Genomic DNA, 21,134 nt, shown 5'->3' on the forward strand with positions numbered 1-21,134 from the left:
AAGATGTCATTGGACGATTGGTGGCAATAGATTCCTCACAAAACAAAGAAATCGAAGGACGTCCACGAAAGCTCATTGACATTTTTTAGAAAACACCGAGTAAATATTAATAAAATAATTTTCATATTTATACTTTTTTCACTAACGATCTCATATGTATGTCCATTTTATTCAGGAATAATAGGTTACCATGCACTTTATGGGGAGATTTTGTGGAAAAAATCACAGCCAATGTGGAAAATATTGGTAAGAAACCTGTTAATGTTATTGTTCAAATGTGTCGAGCAAAACGATTTCGGGGTGAAATACGAGTATCAAATGTATACCATATCACAAACTTGGTAGTCGATGGAGATTTGGGTGAGGTTACTGAATTTCAAAAAAGGTATTTCTTGATTTTTTTTATTTTGCTTCAAATCATCTTTTCATTATGTATTAAATAAAAATCAAGAATATAAGTCTTCATGGAAATTAACTATTTGGATATGTATTTAGGTTGGTCATGGAAATCAATACACCAAAAACAATCAGCAACATTTCATCGGCATCAACAAACACACTTTTAGAGGAGCTTTCAAGAAAAAATATTCGAACTATAGAACAAATTTCTGAAGATAATCACGTACGAAAATGGAATAATATACTCATTACAAAAAAAAATTTCTAATGACAAATTTTAAATTTATTATCATTTTCATGTTATTTTTTAGGTTGGAAGTTTTTGGGTTTTCGCAAAAATCGTAGGTGTTGAATCTTCTCGTGAATTGTCATATTTGTCATGTAAAAAATGTCTCGAGAAAGTGACTCCCGTGGGTGATAAATTTTATTGTGAAAGGTGTGATCGTTTCGATTTGACTAGAAATTTAAGGTTTGATTAATAATCTTCAATTAAATTATGTTTTTTTACATAATATATTCTTTAAAGATTATTATTCATTTTTAAAAATAACAGGTTTAAGATTCATGTTAGAGTTGTTGACAACACTGGAAACGTTGTTTTCTTACTTTGGGATCGAGAATGTGTGGGACTTATAGGGAAGATAGCACTGGATTTGAGGGTTGATGTCAAGGAAGAGGTTTTTGTATATATATATTTTTTACTTATGTTCTGATTTAACATAAGTTAGGCTAAATTTATTTTATATTTCAGTTATCAAATTCAGAAAAAAAATCCGTAAAGAAATTGAGGATTTAGTGGATCACAAAGTTCTGTTTAAAGTACAAGTACGACCCAATCAGATTCAGGGATTCCTTAGGACCTATATTGTCATGAAAGTCACAATAGACCCCAATGCCATTGAAAAATATTGTGGAGAAACTTTTGAGAGTCAGGTAAATTGATATTTCTTTAAACATGTAAGAATTTTTATTTTTCATGCAACTTTTAGATTCTCATACAGGCAACATTATATTTATTGTTCTATAGGAATCAGACGTTTTTCAAAATTAAAAAGTGCGGACATTGGAGATATAAAGGAGGTAAAAAATAAAATTTAAATCATTTCATAACATCAAATTCTGAATATTAATTTTTTAAAATTGTAGATTTGTTCATCTGAGTGGTATAGCATCTTTTCTGCTCCCTGGTGGAAGAACTTCTCATTCTCGCTTTTCAATTCCATTTAATCCTACTGAGGAATCACATGCAATATCAAGCAAGGAAGTCCTCTTGCAGAACTTATAGTAAAATCGAAACTTATCATTTGGGATGAGGCTCCAATGACACACAAGTTTTGTTTTGAAGCTCTGGATAAAAGTATGAAAGATATAATGAGATTCGTCAATCCTTCAAGTCTTTATATGTCTTTTGGAGGAAAAACAGTTGTTTTCGGCGGTGATTTTCGACAAATATTGCATGTTATTCCAAAAGGTAGTAGACATGATATTGTTCTTGCCACTATTAATTCATCATACCTTTGGAGACATTGCAAAGTTTTGAGATTGATGAAAAACATGAGACTGCGGAAATTGGGTTCTGATCAAGAATATACTGAAATGAAAAAATTTTCGGATTGGACTACTAATTTAGGGGATGGAAAAATTGGAGAAGAAAATGATGGTTATGCAACAATTGATATTCCTAACGAACTTTTGCTGAAAGATTACAATGATCCTATTGCAACAATTGTTGAGAGTACATATCTGTTGTTTGGAAATACTGTCAGTGATGCAACATATTTCCAGCAAAGAGCTATATTGGCCCCGACACTTGATGTCGTTCAATCAGTAAATGAATACATTATTTCTATGAACCATTCAGATGGAAAATTGTATCTAAGTTCTGATACAACGTGTCATTCAGATAAAAATATTGATTTATTAACTAATGTGTATACACCTGAGTTCTTAAACGCAATCAAGTGTTCTGGAGTACCAAATCACGAGTTAAACTTGAAGGGTGGAACTCCGGTTATGTTATTGCGGAACATAGATCATTCTCTTGGACTATGATATGGAACTATGTTGATTTTGAGAAGACTTGAAAATCATGTTTTGGATGGAAAGATTTTAACCGGAAATAATGCAGGTCATAAAGTTATTATTCCCATATTGTCATTGACTCCACTGATACAAGACTTCCTTTCAATTTCAACGAAGACAATTTCCTTTGATTGTTCATATACAATAACAATCAACAAAAGTCAGATGCAATCTTTATCTCATGTAGGACTTCTTTTGAAAAAACAAGTTTTTAGTCATGGTCAGTTGTATGTCACTGTTTCCAGAGTTACAAATCCTAAAGGTCTAAAACTTTTGATATGTGATAGTGATAGTAGCAAAAAAAATTCAACGATAAATGTTGTATTTACAAAAATTTTTCAGAATATGTGAGAAATATGTTTCTTAATTGTATGATTTAAAATCTTTTTTTTTGTATTTTAAAAATCTATATAATTTAGCATAGTAATTAATTTCATCACGTGCACCGCACGGGTTAGATACTAGATATCAATAAATCTGGAGTTTAAATTTTTTATAAAGTATAAAACTTTTTAAAATTAGCAATTCAAAAAATAATAATAAATAAAAGAAAAGGAATGTAAATTTTTTTTATTTAAATATATAAGAATTGCAAATAAACGCGTGCGACTCATCCAGAAGGTTGGTGAAAGGAGCAGCAGCAGAGCGGTCACCGGATGAATATGGCGTCGGAGAGCAGTGAGCCAACTCGGATATTGGTGGCGGTCAACCAGTCAACTCTCAAAGGTTACCCGCACGCATCCATCAGCTCCAAAGGAGCATTCGAATGGACTCTCCACAAAATCATTCGCTCCAATACTTGTGGTTTTAAACTCCTCATTCTTCATGTTCAAGTTCCTGACGAAGATGGTAATAAAAATCGCAAAATTTTTACTATCGATATTCATGTGTCTGATCCCCGTGTCTGTTTTACTGTTTTCTCTTTTTTATTTGGTTCGTGTTATGGGTTCTTTGATTGTTGTAGATTAAGAATGCGTTTAACGAGAATTTAGGAAATTGATCAGCAGCCCTATGTGAATCATTCCGACACTTGGGAGTGTCGGGAGTTCGATTGTTTTTTTGGGATTTCTTTTTTCTCTGTCGTGGCTCGTTTAGATAGTTCTTGACAAGTAAGTCATTGACCTGTTTTCTCTTATCATTCTTGTGATGAACCTGTTCTCTAACTCGGTTTTCAGTTTTAAATTCCCCAGAAGTTGTACTCCGATCGTGAATTACCAACGTGACTCGTGGCTAATGTTTCCAAAGAAAGATCAAGTGTTTTGGTGTAAATACCTCTACAGACTGTAGTGTTACTGTGATCGATTTAGATGGATAAAGTATGTTAACAGCAATTTTTTTTAGAGGATTTGACAACACTTTTTGTTGCCTTCATGTCGGATCCAGCTAGAGATGAATGGTTGGAAGAGTAAATGTTTACTATCCTTTTATCTGATATAATTTCCGTAGTATATTTGTGAGTTTTATAAAATATACTTCAATTGATGTAAGAGTATAGATATTTAAGGAATTAAAAAAGTTCCCGAGGATAATGCTCTTGGGAACTGTTTCGGTCATCTAATATTTGATTACTTGGTTGTGCATAAACAGGTAAATCATCCTTGATATACGTTTTGATTTCTTTGACATTAATCCCTTTAGAACACTCCGTGTCCATATATTAGATTCATCATCCATCTCTATCTCAATTTGTATATCAGAGTGAGTATTCAGAAGCCATTTTTCTGTTCCAGAAAATGGTAATTAAAAACATGCCACTCGAAGCTGATGTGGCTTGTAATATGCCAAAACAGCCGACAAACTTAAATATACGAATTATGGGATAAATTCTGGAAAAAGTTCTGCTTGCTTTGGAAGTTCATGATTATGTTTCTCTGTTGTATGTTCTATTGGATTCATTCACTGATACTCGAGATCATGAGAACCTCGTTATCTTTGTTCTAAACCTGTCAACAATGAATGTAAGAGATTCGGTCATGTCCTCTTTGTGAGCTTGCTATCCCACCACAAGTGAATGTGTTTTGGGGTTTCATGATGTGAAATTGAAACAATGTTACAGTGTATTGTTGCTGTAATATGCATCTCTCATGGGTCGGTCAACCTTGGAGTATTAATATGGTAGTGGATATTTAAAGCTTGAATAATGGTTAATTGCTCATGTTTATCATGGATAAACAGGTGCAGGATGTTGTTCTCTTCTGGTTGTTTCCTATCTCGTTTGTGAATGTGTAATGTGACACTCATTTACTTTTTTAATCGGGCCCAAGTACATGCTTAATGGAGCGCTTTCACTCACATCATTAAAGACCGAGGATTATTTAACCTTTTCTTCTATGCATCATCCAGTTTATATTCTTATCGTTTCTGCTATCATCGTCCAATTTTTCAATGCACAATACTATATCTCTATGTGGATAGTGCCAAAATGCTTAAAGTTCCCTTCATGGTCAGGTTTTGATGGTGTGGATAGTATATATGCCTCTCCTGAAGATTTCAAAAGTTTGAGGCAGAGGGACAAGAATAATGGACTTCAACTACTGCATTACTTTGTGAAACAATGCCATGAGATTGGGGTATATCGTCTTCGTCGTGGCTCTTTCAACTTTCCCCTTCCATCTTTATTTTCTTGCATATGTATGAATACTCATTCACACGCATGAAGGGCTATCTTTGCTCTTAGCAATTAATCTGGCTAGTCAATAGTAGAGACTTGCATTCATTTCTTTCCCCAACTTTGACTTATTTCACCGATTAGCTAGGTTCCACGTTTTGTCTTTGTATCTGATATAGAGAACCACCTCAAAGCTGTTTTTAAGTTACCTTCGACTGAGTTCAAATACATTTCATAGGTTGCCTGTGAAGCATGGATTAAGACAGGTGATGCTAAGGACGTCATCTGCCATGAGGTGAAACGTCTCCAGCCAGATTTGCTAGTGGTTGGAAACAGGGGTCTTGGTCCTTTTCAGAAGTATGTATATTTAACTCATTTATTTGCTGTATAGCAGCTTTCTTCTCTGGTTTAGAAGTCATTTCAGAAACATAATTTCCATAGGTCAGAACATCTGCGTTCATTATCATGACTTTGAAAGCACTTAAGCATTCATTTTCATTTCCAGCCTTGGCATCTATTGTAGTTTTGATATGTGTATGTTTTTTAATTTCACCAACTTCATAGGGTTTTTGTGGGAACTGTGAGCGGATTTGTCACAAAACATGCCGATTGCCCTGTCATTTCAATTAAGCGTAGTGCAGATCAGACTCCTCAAGATCCTGCTGAGGATTGATTCTACGACATTAATCTGTACTGAGTCATCTGTTGCAAGAGTTTGCTGTGAAGAGTTGTAGATAGCTTGTATTGAGTCCGAGTTGTGCTAAAGGACAGTTTTTTTTTTTACTTTTGTAAGTTTACGAATAAATATTCTTTGTTGGTTTTATGTTATTTGTAAAGATGATTCCGCGCTTTTTAGCATTTGAAATAAGTTGGCTGTTAATTTCGTATGGTCTAGGAGGTATAATCTTGATCAGTTTTTCGGTTTTCAAGAAAAAAAACCCAACCGAAAAACCTGACTTTGTAAATTCCTCGACCAAGCATGCCTAATGTTAAAAAAATATATCATAACATCAAAGTTAACATAAAAGCTTTTATGAGAAATTTTTTTTGACTTTGTGGAGCAATTCAAGAATTATTAGTATTGTGATTCAATTGACTCCCGATGCGTTTGGAGTTTGGACCCAATAAACCTTTAAAAAGGGAGCCTCGTTTACCGAGTCAAACCGAAATAAAAACCGTTCGAATACCGGATCAGTATTTGTAAAACCAAAAACCGAATATCCGAACACAATATAATAAAACCGAACCGTCCAATTAAACACCCCTAATTACTATTACACAGGACACCTAAACAAAAGAAAAGCATCGCGTTTCCTGCTCTACTCAATGTGTCTACATTAACAATCGAGAACACCTATGATCAACAACACGAAAATGAAACCCAAATTCTTCAACATTTGGTTCCCTCAGCCATGATTCTCACCTTCTCACTCGCTGTTTCAACCATCTCCATGAGGGGTTTCATCTCATCTTTCAAGCTAGACTTCTCCTCTGGCGAGAATTTGAGATGATAGTTTTCAAGAATTGCGGTCATTATCTCGAACTTTTGCTTCATGTGACCAACTTCTGCCATCAAGTCATCCGGTGGCTGAGAAGAGTCGAGCTCTTTGGAAATCTGTTCATGGGGAGATGAAACTCTTCCCTGAGATCCACGAGACTTTAGCCGAGTTGAAGAGCATTGCAGCCTGTAATTAACGTTTTTACCGAAGGGACTCTGGATTAAAGATGATTTGAAGGCTGCTTCTGCATCTGAATCTTTAGTGTAAACAATCTGAAATGAGCGAGTATCTGAGGATATGTTTGTTTCCTTTCTATTCAGGCTCCCATACTTGCTAAAAATCTTTAAAATGTCTTTCTTTGAAGGTAACCGATACTCGGGGCTGAATGTCAAAATAAGCCGTGTTGCATCAATTTCCTCTACGTTCACCGCACTGGTTTTTTCACCACAAGTCGCATTAGCTTTCTTGGACACGGACTTACCTGAAGTTCCTTCAGTCTTCAATGTCATGGCTTTGCAAGGTTTTGGGCCAGATGACTTGGCTTTTTTCTGGATGAGATCGCCTCCAAGATCTGTCAATTGGGCGGGCAGTGATTCTTTCCCTTTCCCTTCCCCTTTCTTGCAATTTCGATATATATTGTAGTTTGATCCTTCAATATAGGTTGAGCTTCTGAGTGCAGAAACAAAGCCCCGGATGATATCAAGGGAACCACCCTCACTAAATTGAAGAGGATAAAGAGCACTTGACCGAATCTCTGATAATATTACATCAATAGGGGATTTAACATCGGATATAGAACACATCAACTTATAGTTCTCAGTGCAGTGACTAGGGGAGTTGCCATCAGATATAGTACACGTCAACGTATCATTTTTGGTGCAGTGACTCGTGTTATCGAACGTGTCATGCCTTTCTGGATTTTCGTCAGGCAGTTCTTTCTCCGATGCCTCATCAACCATCTTGGCTAAAGGTGGAGATACCAAAAGGTTTTCTGCAGCTTTCTCCATACGCTCCCCCACCCGAGCTATCTTGGTAATTTTATAGGATTCAATTTCTGCCTCCCTTTTCAAGCTTGTATTACCAGCCCTCCGCCCCATATTCATATAAGGTGGAGATAAGTACCTACTCTTCTTTCTTTCCCTAGGTGTAGTAACCCCTTCTGATTCCTCTTTAGCTTCACCAGAAGTAACTTGTATTTTCTTTCGTTTCCTTGCTGCATTGACATCCTCTTCACTTGTCACTTGACTGGACACAGAAACTTGAACCTTTTTCCTCCCACTCGATTTCCCAATAGAAGATTTCATTTTGCCCACACCTTCTCCCACTCCATTAATGCCCCTTCTCCGCTTTTTGGAAGACCTGGATTTCACCAAATTGACTCCCTCTTGAACCGTAACAATTTCTCGAATTTTTGGATTCACATCTGTATCTTCTCCCAAAAGCGCAGCAACACTTTTCTGCTTCCTTCTACGATAAATTTCATCATCAGAATGAGGGCCCTTTACAGGGACTTCATTACGAACAGTAATATCATTCATAACCACAGCCACATTCTCACCCTCATCGTCCAGACCTTCAATACTAAAGGCCCCGTGATACTGAGACAATGGATAACCACAATTAAACCGAAAAAAGGCAGACATCCAGCTTGTCAAGACCGCAAGATCAATCGAACTAGTGAAAGAAATGTCCTCCGCAAAGTTCTTCAATTTCGCTAACAACTCAATGGGTTCATATTCGCCAAGAAAAAGAGGATGAAAATTAAACTCTGGCATAAGAACTCCAGTCTTCACACCAAAATTGGACACTACGGGCCTAGCAAGTCCAACATTTATCTCCTCCGATATACATTTACAACTCATCTCAGACTCCACAAGCCTACAAATCTCATCCAAGGCCATCTTTACAGCATTCAAAAAGCTCTTAGAAGTACTACTTTTTGACATCTCCTCAAAATTCTCCACAAAAGGTATCAACTGTGATGGTGCGCACCAAGAACAAGAACCGTCCCCAAAAAATGCCACCAAGAGACAACCCTCCTGGCTATGTTTCTCTGCAAATTCCGATGCATCTCTGGGATCATGAACCTGTCCTGGCCACCACGGATGACTCCTAATTTTGCCCCAAACAAAATCCCCGACTCGAAAATCATGGCCTGAATCCTCCAGCTTGTCATCAATCACATCTCCTATCGAATCCTTTTCCCCGCTTTCATTCAGCGGCTCACTATCAGTACTCTTTCCACCAAAAACACCATCAGAAGGACCATTAACGGAAACACTAGTAACACCATTAGATATACTGTTAAACTTCTTCACAGTAGCAGAAGCTGACCCATCAACTTTCTCTACATCAGAAACCCTAACCCGACTGTCAGGACCCGAGGCCGCCACTTGGGTTTCAGATTCCTTAGCAAGGAATTGTGTCGCTGCGACAACATCTTCCAGAGTTGCCATTTGCACAGGAAAAACAATCGACCTGAAAACATTTTGGTTACGAAATGAAACTGTTGACATCAAAAGCAAAATCAAGCAGTTTTTATCGCTACGAATTATTACAATTTTTTCCCTAAATACCCAAGAAAGGTAGCAACATACATGAAGCGGTGAATAGTTGCAAATAAGGAAATTTAAATTTAAAAAAATCGAAAATCATCAAGAATCAGCATGAACGAAATACAGAGAGAGGGTAAACGACGAATTACCGAGATAATATGAAAAAAATTATTCCATTTCTTGAAGAAGCATCTTCTTTAGGGTTTAAAGTGAGACTCAAAGGGAGGGACGAGAACAATCCGACAGCTCAATGGGTACATGGATATCTTTCGGGCCGGTAAGGATTTGTTTGGACGAATATTTCAGGATATGAAATCAAGCTTTTTTAATTTCCAATTTTTGGGTGTGTGTATATATATACACACATCACCACAGTAATGACTATTTGATGCAACCATAAAATCCATTGGATGCTAGTCGAGACTTGGGAGATAGCTCAGGTGATCTCTCTCCTCCCACTAAGTCGTAGGATCAAGTAAATAAATAAAAAAAAATCATGCTTGTTACATAGATTTTTATATTTCTCTTGCATTTGAATACAACAAAATTTTGTAGAAATTGAGAGAATGAATAATAATGTATCAAACAAATGTTTATTTAATACTCCGTTCATTCTTTCCAAATGAATTTCTATTTCATGTTCCCCCAAGCTATTCGTACAAGAAATTTGAGGGAAATAAATGCTAAATATTCAAGTGCGTTTTCAGGCGCGCAAGTACCTTCTTTCAAGTTCTTCTCTCTCGTGTATGAAAGTGGACTGCTAAGGATATAGCGCACGCAATGCAAAACAAACGTATTTCATTTCACTTGGTAATAAAGCTCAACACACTAATTATAAGTTATTGAGATTATTATACTAATTCATTTGTCATTCATGCACATATAACAACGGGACCTCATTATTAATATTATTTCTTTGTAAATNACCCTAAAAATGCTACAACATTGTGGCATGTTATCATACAATCTTGCATTTGGACCAAAGAAACATCTCACCACCTTCTGCGCTTTCTACCATACCAATATGCAAACACTGCTATTGATGCTGCCACAATAACTCCAGCAGTTGCATGCCAAGTGAATAACGGTTTCTCCATCATCACATCACATACTCCATCGCCACTCCTGCTGCCATCACCATTCGGCAAAGAAGGTGGAATATTTTGTCCGACGGCCATAGCAAATCCCAAACCCTGTTTCTCAAGCTCCCCCAAGTCTTCCACCATCGGTTTTAGCTTAGTGGCTTCAGCTATTGCCTCGTACTGTTCTTTAGTTCCACCCTCGAGAAATGACCCAACAAGAAGCCCTTTGTTTATCCAGTACGCCCCAAAAGCATTTCCTGAAAAATCGCCAAAATACACGGCTTCCCCTGCATTGTCTCCATAAAACTGCCAAGACAATGTGAAGACTCGGGAATAAAAGAATGGTAGGTAGTCGAATTCTCCAGTCTTTTCAGGTTCCATGATTGCAGCAACTGCATGCTTGGCAGCCTTTCTTGCAGAATCTACGTGTTCGAGTCTGCGTGTTTCTCCAAAAATTTTGACTGGAAAAGACGCAACGTCTCCCATAGCATAGACAGAGCTATTGCTTGATTGCATTTTCCCATTCACTTTGATTCCACCCTTGTCCATTGTTAGCTGACCCTCGAAAAGACTTGTGTTTGGACGAATTCCAATACCGATCACAACAATTTCTGCTGGAAGTTTGCTCCCATCTTTAAGATTAACAGCAGTGACCTTAAAAAAGATTTGGTGATTTTAAATATTGAATACGTGAGAATTATACGTATCAGTTTGCATGTTACAAAATTGAATACATGAGAAATTACACAGGTATCAAGTTTCTAAAGCAGGAAAGGTATTTAAACTTTTACCTTCCCACTGATGTCAAAATCAAATGATGTCAGCACATTTCCTTTCACAAATTTCACTCCTTTTGACTGGTAGAAGTCTTCATAGTAACTTGCGATTTTTGGGGTAAACAAACGTGCCACTGCAGAAATCAAGTGGTCTAAAAAGATTAGCACAGGAAGACTTAACTTGGATCACAATCCTTGCTGTACAGAAACGTGCACCATTGTTCCAAGAATTTACCACAGACATAAATTATAAAAAACTATATCATGAAATTACTTACTACAATGTGCTTCAGGGAAAACCATAGTCACTTTAAAATTGTTTATCACGAGAGATGCAGCGCATTCCATTCCTATGTAGCCGCCGCCAATAACAACAGCATTTCCACTACCACGAGATTGCATCACATCAACGAGTCTATCAGCATCGGCCAAATCTCGTAAATAACACACATTAGCGGCATCGGATCCATTAACACCAAACTCTTCGATCTTCAAAGCCTAAAAAAATATGCCATAAAATCAGTCATACACTGAATTATTTACCTCTCTTGATTTCATGTACTTTTACAAATTATATCCCCTAAGTACTGGTCTTTAAGAAGTCAAAACCGTTTCATGATAAATTGTGCCAATTTTACCTCATCCATTCCTCCTATTTAAATGTGCCAATTAGAAGGGGCTCAACTTTTTAGATGGTAATTAAAATTTGAAAAGGAATTTGTTTTATATAGTGGACACTATTGGGGAAAAAGTCGTGCCATGTTTTGAAATGGAACATTTTTTGGCATATTGAAAGAGAAAATGGGAAGAGAAAATTCAGACATAGAGAGTACATTCTATTAGTCACGAGTATTGAACCATCTTACGGGCGACTTAATTTAGTGAAGTGTTTTTTACACTGCCCCCCAAACTCTGAAAAGCACGAAAACTGAATTCTGCCATAAAACCATGATATTCGAATGCCAAATACAAGAAACGCCTTTTAGTTTCCTTTTGATTTGAAGCAAAAAATCAACCCACATAAGATGTTATAAAGCACAATATATTACATAAGATGGACAAAAGATCATTTTCAATACCCGAGCACCTGTTGCAACAATTAGATATTTGTAACTTATGGTTTCTCCTGTTGCAATTAGCAATGTCTTACGCCTCACATCAGCAGACTTAACTCGAGTTCCAAGAATCAATTCAATACCTGTTTACACAAATTGAGAAGTAAATAACACTGAATTATGATATAACTCGGAAAGCTAACATGACCACTTAAGACAAAACAACAATTGAGTATAGTAGCTTTGATTGTTTAAGTTAATCTCCACAACTCGAGAAATTTCAAAAGCCTTTGAAGTACCACAAACTTAAAATCCTGTCTATAGAAATCAATTACTAGATTTGATAAAGCCAAAATTAAGTTTTGGATGACTACCTAGCATATTTTGCACAATAACTTTGTGAGCATTCTTCAATCACCAGTTATTATACCCAAGCACCCAACCTAATCGGGTGCTCTACAAATGACTGCTCATACAACCAAATAAAAAGTCTGCGACTAATTACACAAAGTTGTGGGAAAATTACCGTGTTCCTTGTACCATTTCGGAACCAATTTTTCATCATTGGTACCCACACAACAGTGAAATGAAGGGAGACGTGCAGGAGCTGCATGTGATAAAAATTATAAAAAGTTAAATTACACAGAACATTAATTCCACATTCTCACACTGGCTGATGTTATTCATGAAAGATAATCATAACTTCGATTTACATTTCAACACCTAAAATCATATTCTTGATACCATTCCCAATCCTTTTTCTGTCTACCTTTCATTTCTTGCATTGATATGATTTTTATCATTTTTGAACGGCATTGCTATGATTTCTGATATGCATGTTTGCATTTTTCTGTGGAACGAAGAAGAGACAGGTAAATATCATGCATCTAAGGAGCTCAATTTAACATATTCCAACTGATGGGTTTCAAAATTATGGGCGTGAATCATAGATTGATCATTGAGTTGCAAAATCATTATAGGAAAGATATCATTTAGATGAGGAACAAGTATATCCTCAAGTAATCTCAGATATTACTGATTCACAGATCACAAGGGAATGAATACCTTCTGGAAGTAAATATCCTTTGCTCAATGCAGGCCTTTCATACGGAGCAACCTGCAAAAGGTGTACCAGAATAAACACACCATGCAAGTTGAGAAAGCAACAAATCAAACATTAAAATAACATAAAACTAACTTAATGTCATAGCAAATATCCGATCACTAGGCAAACCTCAAGCTGACTCATATGAAAGCACAACTCAGTCTCCAACTAAGTGGAAGTTTCAATACATATGAGTACTCCACAGGACCAAGAAACCATAACAACGATTGTTTAATACCAACACATGGTATCCGAAAAACTAAAATAGCGAAAGGAAACATGAAGAATAAACACCTCAAAGTACTATATTAAATTACTCCAATTCTCTGCTTACTAAGCGGATTTGCACTCCATAATTTTTGTGGAATTCAAATTTTGAGAAACCAAAATCAATCTATTAAATTAAATCTCCACCACACAATTTATTTGCGCTCAATTAAGTAGCTAAACTAGAATAAATCTCCACTATTTTTATTTATTCACTCTTGATCCAGTCATTAAGCTGTAAGTATATGAAACTTGACTCAAATTTAAATCAAAATTGCCCAAATTCCAATAGCAAGTTTTGAACTCCATACAAATAAACATTACGAAAAGAATCATGTTCAATTTGCCAAACCAATCTACACCTCAACCACAAAATGCAGCCAGGGAACAATAAAACACAAAAAANTCCATCAATTTGTGATATAAATTTAGTTCACAAAAAAAAAAAATTTGAAGCATTTTAATCACAAATAATTTTCCAAAAACACTGTAAATAATTTTCACAAAGAAAAAAAGAACACAACAACTTAGTTAAAGAGATTGCAACAAAAACACACACGCTCAACTTCAGAAAGAAATACATATACGAGTAAAAATTATGAGATACTAGAGTTACCGGCTCTTCAGAGATGATGCAGAGTTCACCATGAGAGATCCCTCTCTTGACAAATTCATTTGCGGCGTAACCAGCTGATACCCCCCCTCCCACGATCACGTACACATACGCTCTCCCCATTTGCTGTTGCAGCCCAACATAAGCACAAACAAGTAGGTGTGTATGTGATTATTTATTTTTTTTGTATGCACAGACGAGTATATATATCGAGGGATAAGGAATAATTAAACTAATCAATCTGATGAACTAAATTGCAATTTGCAACTGAGATAACTTTTTTTTTTTAATTTTGAGAGGATAACATTTTAATTAAACATACAAATAATGCTAAATGAAACTAAGGATTAATCAAGTCTACTGAGTTTCTACTTCAATTTCATATTTTCCGCTCGTGAAAGGTTCACATTTCAAGATTTTATAATTTTTAGGTATTGGATTGGAGTGTGTTAAAACTGGCGTGCAGCATACGATCAAAATAGAAGTATGAATAGGTGTGATGAATCTAGTGACGAGTTCATCCCATAAAAAAAAACATATATATATATATATATATATAGATTGATTCTATCATTTCCCCAAGTTTCAGCAATAGTATTTAAGATTAATTAAATTCAGTCACTCCATTGTCACAGAATGAAAAAGCACGAAGCCTCCAATATAGCAAATAATAAGACTTAAAAAATGAACAGACTCTTTTTGAAATATTTAGTTTATTTATTCGTACTTGACATCGTTTGAATCCGAGGGTAAATAATAGATGATCTTCAATTTTATGCATACGGCGTAAAAAAATCAGAAGAAATAAAAGTTGAAGCAAAAATTGATATGAAATATGTGGAGAAAAGAGGAGAAGTTACCTCAAATTGCTAGAGGAAGCGACTAAATCAGCAGAGGATGAGGTTTTCTTGTCGATGTCTGGGTTTGAGGGAGATGGACGGACTTTAATCACGATAATTCCTTATCATCACTTCTTCTTCTTCAAGTTATCCATCTACCTATCCAGCTATATTATATTATTATTATTATTATTATTATTATTATTATTATTATTATTACATATATAATATCACAGACTCGCTGAATATTAATTATTATTATTTGTCACAAAACAAATTTATTTTTATAAATTCTTGAAATCAAACAAAATATTACATGACTGTGGATACATATCCATCTTTTCATGGGGCCAGTGATGGGCTACCACGCGCGTCTCAAGAAGGCGGATGAGGTTCTCGATCAGTCTCTACCATTCATTTCCTTGAGTTTCTACTTGGCAATGTTACTGTACGTTTAGATCATGAAATCTTATATAATTCAACACGAGGCACTAGTATTATTAGCAACTTTAACAACACTACCACTACTACTACTACTACTACTTCTCAAGCAATTTATGGGAGGAATGGTGGCCGTTTGCAGGTTCCCGTATGCCTCCCAACAGAAAGGATCGGTGCTCCTCGAAAAAGGTGTCAACTCAACATTTGCTAGCTTGACGCCCACACACGGCCTCGAGTCACTGCATGCGAAATACACCGGTCTCACCGTGTAAGTCCCCTTGATGGACTGATATGATATGTCCGATATGCCTACGGCTGACGTCTTGTTGGCGCATTTGTTGCTGTTGCAGTAGAACTGGTTGATCATCAAAGGAGTTCCCACTCCAGATACTTGAACGTTGGTGAACGTCACTCCTTTCACTAACCCTGACCCACCCTACACAAACAACAAATTTAAATATTTTATCACATTGCTCCAACTTAAATTGATAATATATATATATTGTAATTACCTGCCAAGTTTTAATTCTCAAACCATTAGAAGCATTCCGTATGGTGGAGTCGCGAACATTAATATTAGAAACACAGGCTTTAGTACCATCAGGTCCCAATGCCCCGATGCTTATACCATGGCCAGGTCCACAATTAATATCGTACATATTCACATTGGAACATCCTGTTTGTATAGAAATACAATCATCTCCTACATGAAAAAAGATCAAATTAAGTAATTATTATGACTGACTTAACAATGGCTTTGAATGAGTTCATTCGATGGAACTTTTACAAATATATATTCAATGTTAATCGGTTAAATGCCCAAGAAACGAATCAAATAAGGATCGAACAATCAATGAATAGTTTGGCATGTGTTCCTACCGCAAGCAACAGAGGCGGTGTGAATGACGACATTTTGGGAGTTTTGGAGGTGAATCCCATCTGTGTTTGGGCTGTCACCAGGGGAAGAAATGCTGATCCCAAATACTTGAACTCCAATGCAACTATCAAATTTGAGGTGTGTTTGCTGGCTGTTTTGAATTGTTATGCCTGTAACTGTCACATCCCTACTTCCGTAAAACCGCAGAGCCTGAAAATCCATTGAATTAGCATTGAAGCTGGTGTGTCATATACCCAGCTTTGATGTACTTGTTAAAATAAATTTATATTTTCAAGTTAATCTAAGAGTCATGATATTCAATATATATACATGTTCTAGATAGTCAAGTAATATTTATTAAAATATTGTATTCTGTCCTTAGAATTAAATTAAGTAGTCTACAAGTTATTAACTATGTATAAATATGACTACCTTGTAGTCATCTTAAAAATAATTAGAAAAAAACTTTTACAAAAAATATTAGAGCTGCAGCTCTCTGTTTTCTTCCGCTGTGCATACCAACAAATTTGGTATCAGAGCTATCAAAATTGACAAAAGGAAAGCATAATTCATTTTTTTTTACTCCATTATTTGCTTCTTAGTTCACCCACCTCCAACAGTAACCTTTTCAATCATATATGGTGTTGGTCCCACTTTGAATTATTGGTCAACATCTAAAGCCTTTTCTATCTCTTGATATATTTGCTCGTACTGAACTCTTTTGGGTTCATTAATCTTCGTGTTATGTGATTCGGAGCATAAAAATGGCTGGAAATTCAAGCCTTACCATGTTCAAATATTCTGCCAGTGAAGTTCCAATTTTTGAAGGAGAACGCTATGATTATTGGAGTAGTGAAATGAGAGATTTCTTCATATCTTTTGATATTTGGGAAATCATCGAGAATACTTATGACGAGCCTCCCGAAGATGAAAGTTCTACTGACTGGAACGAAACCAAGCAGAAAGAGTACAAGAAAAATCAAAAGAAAGATTGTACTGCTCTTCACTACATCAAACAAGGGGTTAATAAATCGATTTATCCCCACATTTTCAATAAGAAGAAGGCAAGGGATGCTTGGGATGTTCTGTAGGAAGAATTTCAATGAAATGACAAAGTAGTTTCCATAAAGTTACAAGCATTGTGGTGAGATTTTGACACTTTGTTGATGAAAGAAAGCGAGAAGGTGACAGAACTTTTCACAAGAGTCACTCAAACTGTCAATCATATTGAAAGTCTTGGTGATGACAATTCCAGAAAAGAAGGTGGTTGAAAAATTCTCAGAAGTTTACCACCTAAATTTGATCATTGTGTTGCGGCCATAGAAGAAGCAAAAGATCTTTCAAAATTATCGATGCATGAGTTGATGAGTTATCTGGCAATGCATGAACAGAGAATCAATAGATCCTCAAACAAAAGCAGTTCGAAATCAGACACTGTTTGAGACATGGAGTAAGGCAAGCCTATAATTGATCACTTGAAGATTTTTGGCTGCATAGCTTATGCTCATATCCCTGCAGTAAGTCTAGAATAGTTTGACAAAAAAGGTGAAAAAATTGTTTTTATCAGGTACAGTGATGAATCAAAGTGCTATAGGCTAATCAATCCAAATACTCGACGATTAATGATCTCAAGGGATGTTATTTTTGACGAAAACGCAGCATGGGAGTGGAGTAAGCAAGCTGAAGTGCCAAATTTGAATGCTGAATATTCTGAGCCTTTGTCAACTCAAGATATATTTCGCAAAGAAAATCTGATTCAGAATCACCATCAATCTCTCAAAATTCAGTAGGCTATAATCCATCAAGTGAGGAGGATTCATATGATTCCGAAAGGCCTGCGACAAAGGTAAATCGTTGACTGATGTTTATGAGTCTTGTGAATTCGCATTTTTCTGTTGTGAGCCACAGAACTTCCAAAAAGCTGCAAAGGAGCAGTTTTGGATCAATGCCATGAAAGAAGAAATTAATGTCATTGAAAAGAACAAGAATTGGGAGCTTGTGGATTTATCAAACAAGAAGGATGTCATTGGTTTGAAGTGGATTTATAAAACCAAATATAATGAAGATGGTTTAGTAAAGAAATATAAAGCACGTTTGGTTACAAAAAGATATTCCCAGCAACCCATTATTGATTTTAATGAAAATTTTTTCTTCGGTGACGAGAATTGAAATAATTAGGACAACACTTGCTATTGCAGCACATTATGAGTTGAAAATCTTTCAATTAGATGTGAAGTCAGCCTTTTTGAATGGAGAACTCGATGAAGAAATTTACGTTGAGCAACCTCAAGGTTTTGAAGTGAAAGGAAAGGAAGATAAAGTGTATAAACTTCGAAAAGCACTTTATGGCTTAAAGCAAGTTCATCGAGCGTGGAACAAGAAAATTGACCAACAATTTTGTCAAAATGGCTTTCAGAAAAGTTTTAACGAGCCCTCTCTTTACATCAAGAAAAATGAAGTTGATTTTCTTGTTGTTTGTTTATATGTTGATGACTTGATTTATTTTGGGACAAATGAGAAAGAGGTTGAAGGTTTTAAGAAGAAACTGATGAGCAACTTTGAGATGATAGACTTGGGGGCGATATTTCTTTGGAATTCAAGTCAAGCAAGTAAAGGAAAGATCTTTCTCTCACAAGAAAAATACATTGAGAACTTGCTTGAGAGGTTTCACATGGCAAAGTGTAAACCGGTTTCAACACCGATGATGTTCAATGTGAAATTGCAACAGAAAGATGGTTCCGCACAAGCAGATGCTTTAGTTTTTTAGGAGTCTGGTTGGGTCTCTCATATATGTTACTCACACTAGACTTGATATTGCTTTTTCAGTTAGTGTTGTATCCAGGTACATAAGCAATCCAAGCAAGATTCACTTCACAGCTGCAAAAAAGATACTTCGATATTTTCAAGGGACAAAGAAGCAAGGCATTTTGTATGAAGAAGAATATGAGTGCAACCTGATAGGTTATTCAGATAGTGATTGGACAGGATCTGTTTATGATCGAAAAAGCACATTGGGTTACATTTTTTGCATTGGTTCAAATGTGATCTCCTGGAGTTCAAGAAAGCAAAAGACAGTGGCATTATCATCATCTGAAGCTCAGAATATTCAGATGTTACTGAAGCTTCGTGTCAAGCAGTTTGGTTACGAAGATTGCTGGAGGATTTGCAGTTGAAGCAAACAAAAGCAACTACAATTTTTTGTGACAATAAATCTGTTATCTCGATAACAAAGAATATAGTGTTTCATGCTCGTTCAAAGCACATAGAGCTTCGTCATCACTTTGTAAGAGATTTAGTTGGAAAAGAAGAAATAAGCTTTGACTACATCAATACAAGTGAACAACTAGCAGATATTCTTACAAAGCCAGTCAGTCTTGAGAAATTTGAGAAGCATAAGAATAACTTGAAAATTATAAATTAAGCAAGGATGTTAAAATAAATTTATATTTTCAAGTTAATCTAAGAGTCATGATATTCAATAGACATGTTCTAGATATTCAAGTAATATTTATTAAGATCTTGTATTCGGCCCTCAGAATTAAATTAGATAGTCTACAAGTGGTGAACTATGTATAAATATGACTACCTTGTAGTCATCTTAAAAGTAATAAGAAAATTTTTTATATAAAATATTAGAGCTGCAGCTCTCTGTTTTATTCCGCTATGCATACCAACAGTACTTACCGTTGGTCTGGTGCTTGGCATTCGTCCCGTATTCTGCATTTTAAATTTTATGTTAAAACAAAAATTTTAGGAAAAAGGATCCTATCCAGCTTATTATATTTTTATTAATGACAACACTTACGGACTTCTTATTGTTCCACCAGGCAGAGCCCTGTCCGTCTATAATTCCATTACCTCTGATTGTTATTTTATTAAGCTTTGTGAATTGCATCCATTGCAGAAGCCCTGATCCCCAAGGTTCAGGGTCCGTGGGAGCAATTATTTTCCCATCCAACTGCAGCAATTAGGTAGGACCATTTAGTTGCAATTGTTAAAACCTGTGTGAAAGTTCTTTGAGACTTTACCTGGAAAACAATATTCGATTGGCAACTGGGTCCTGAAAATGAGATGGGTTTTACAAAAAACACGGAGCCTGAAGGAACTAGCATCACTGATCCTTGCACTTTGCAAGCATCAGTCCATGCTGCTGCAAATGCCTGTCGAGATCAAATCATGTCCTAAAAATATAAATTTACCCTTTTTTTTTTTTGGTTTGATATTGAAAGATGCACTTACATTTGTATCATCAGCAATTCCATTGCCTTTAGCGCCATAATTCAGTACACTGAAGGTGGTGGAGTTGCTGCTCCCGGAACCACCGTTGATATTCGGAGGGGGCGGGGTGTTCTTTGCTGACTTCTTCGATTTATGATTTCCGGCATTTGCACAGGACAAATTATCCCATTCCCACGAAAGACGCAGAAGAACTATAATCATATAAACTAGAAACCTGACATTCTTCAACCCCATTAAGNTATATTGGTACGAATGTGCTTGTTTGTTGGGGCTTTGATGAATTCCGAACGGTTAAATTATACTGTGTTGGCACTCAAAACTAATTAGTCGAGTATTTTTTATTCTGAACTAACGAATTGAGAAAAAGTGAAAAATTCAAGAATCGTAGGATAATAAAGACTCGGGTTCCATTATTGAGATAATATTTGATAACCTACTATAAATTGACAAAACAACATCGCAAGAGAATGAATACATGTTTATCTGAACTTAATAATAATTATTATTAATCAATTGGTTATAGCCCATGATGTTAATCATGCATGCATGTTATCAGCACTATCTTAATATGTATGAAATATTCCATACATACAAAAAGCTATATGAATTGATATGTTGTTAATTCATCGCGTCCACCTCCGAGCCTATCAATGTAGTGTCACTCATATGTTGGATATACAATTTGGTCATGCTTCGT

The 21,134-nt window shown here is 35.8% G+C and overlaps 5 protein-coding genes across 6 annotated transcripts; 2 read left to right on the forward strand and 3 right to left on the reverse strand.

Moving 5' to 3' along the window:
- Positions 1-1,719: 1,719 nt before the first annotated feature.
- Positions 1,720-2,451, forward strand: LOC140964563 (uncharacterized). Its single transcript, XM_073424432.1, has one exon. It carries the CDS (start codon positions 1,720-1,722, stop codon positions 2,449-2,451), a length of 732 nt encoding a protein of 243 aa, XP_073280533.1.
- A 625-nt stretch (positions 2,452-3,076) lies between these two features.
- Positions 3,077-5,969, forward strand: LOC140965064 (universal stress protein A-like protein). The gene is made up of 4 exons (XM_073425110.1): positions 3,077-3,330; positions 4,930-5,051; positions 5,328-5,446; positions 5,654-5,969. Exons 1-4 carry the CDS (start codon positions 3,138-3,140, stop codon positions 5,760-5,762), a joined length of 543 nt encoding a protein of 180 aa, XP_073281211.1. The 5' UTR covers positions 3,077-3,137; the 3' UTR covers positions 5,763-5,969.
- A 355-nt stretch (positions 5,970-6,324) lies between these two features.
- Positions 6,325-9,464, reverse strand: LOC140964394 (uncharacterized). The gene is made up of 2 exons (XM_073424122.1): positions 9,293-9,464; positions 6,325-9,066 (listed from the first exon to the last, which is right to left on the reverse strand). Exon 2 carries the CDS (start codon positions 9,042-9,044, stop codon positions 6,480-6,482), a length of 2,565 nt encoding a protein of 854 aa, XP_073280223.1. The 5' UTR covers positions 9,045-9,066; positions 9,293-9,464; the 3' UTR covers positions 6,325-6,479.
- Positions 9,465-9,975: 511 nt separating this feature from the next.
- On the reverse strand, positions 9,976-15,040 carry LOC140964480 (monodehydroascorbate reductase 4, peroxisomal). 2 transcript variants are annotated; one of them, XM_073424311.1, is made up of 8 exons: positions 14,902-15,040; positions 14,045-14,167; positions 13,122-13,173; positions 12,583-12,663; positions 12,081-12,199; positions 11,280-11,499; positions 11,017-11,135; positions 9,976-10,879 (listed from the first exon to the last, which is right to left on the reverse strand). In XM_073424311.1, the coding sequence occupies exons 2-8, from the start codon at positions 14,162-14,164 to the stop codon at positions 10,136-10,138; spliced, it is 1,455 nt and encodes a 484-aa protein (XP_073280412.1). In that variant the 5' UTR covers positions 14,165-14,167; positions 14,902-15,040; the 3' UTR covers positions 9,976-10,135. The 2 variants fall into 2 exon arrangements, with proteins under 2 accessions (XP_073280412.1, XP_073280413.1); XM_073424312.1 differs by lacking the exons at positions 14,045-14,167; positions 14,902-15,040 and adding an exon at positions 12,826-12,906 and having other exon boundaries at positions 13,122-13,159.
- A 297-nt stretch (positions 15,041-15,337) lies between these two features.
- On the reverse strand, positions 15,338-20,671 carry LOC140965179 (polygalacturonase At1g48100-like). The gene is made up of 7 exons (XM_073425276.1): positions 20,438-20,671; positions 20,227-20,358; positions 19,977-20,156; positions 19,883-19,933; positions 16,201-16,408; positions 15,834-16,024; positions 15,338-15,757 (listed from the first exon to the last, which is right to left on the reverse strand). The coding sequence occupies exons 1-7, from the start codon at positions 20,669-20,671 to the stop codon at positions 15,359-15,361; spliced, it is 1,395 nt and encodes a 464-aa protein (XP_073281377.1). The 3' UTR covers positions 15,338-15,358.
- Positions 20,672-21,134: the final 463 nt, after the last annotated feature.

This window comes from Primulina huaijiensis, chromosome 18 (genome assembly GCF_012295235.1).
Source record: "Primulina huaijiensis isolate GDHJ02 chromosome 18, ASM1229523v2, whole genome shotgun sequence".
NCBI classification, from domain to species: domain Eukaryota; kingdom Viridiplantae; phylum Streptophyta; class Magnoliopsida; order Lamiales; family Gesneriaceae; genus Primulina; species Primulina huaijiensis.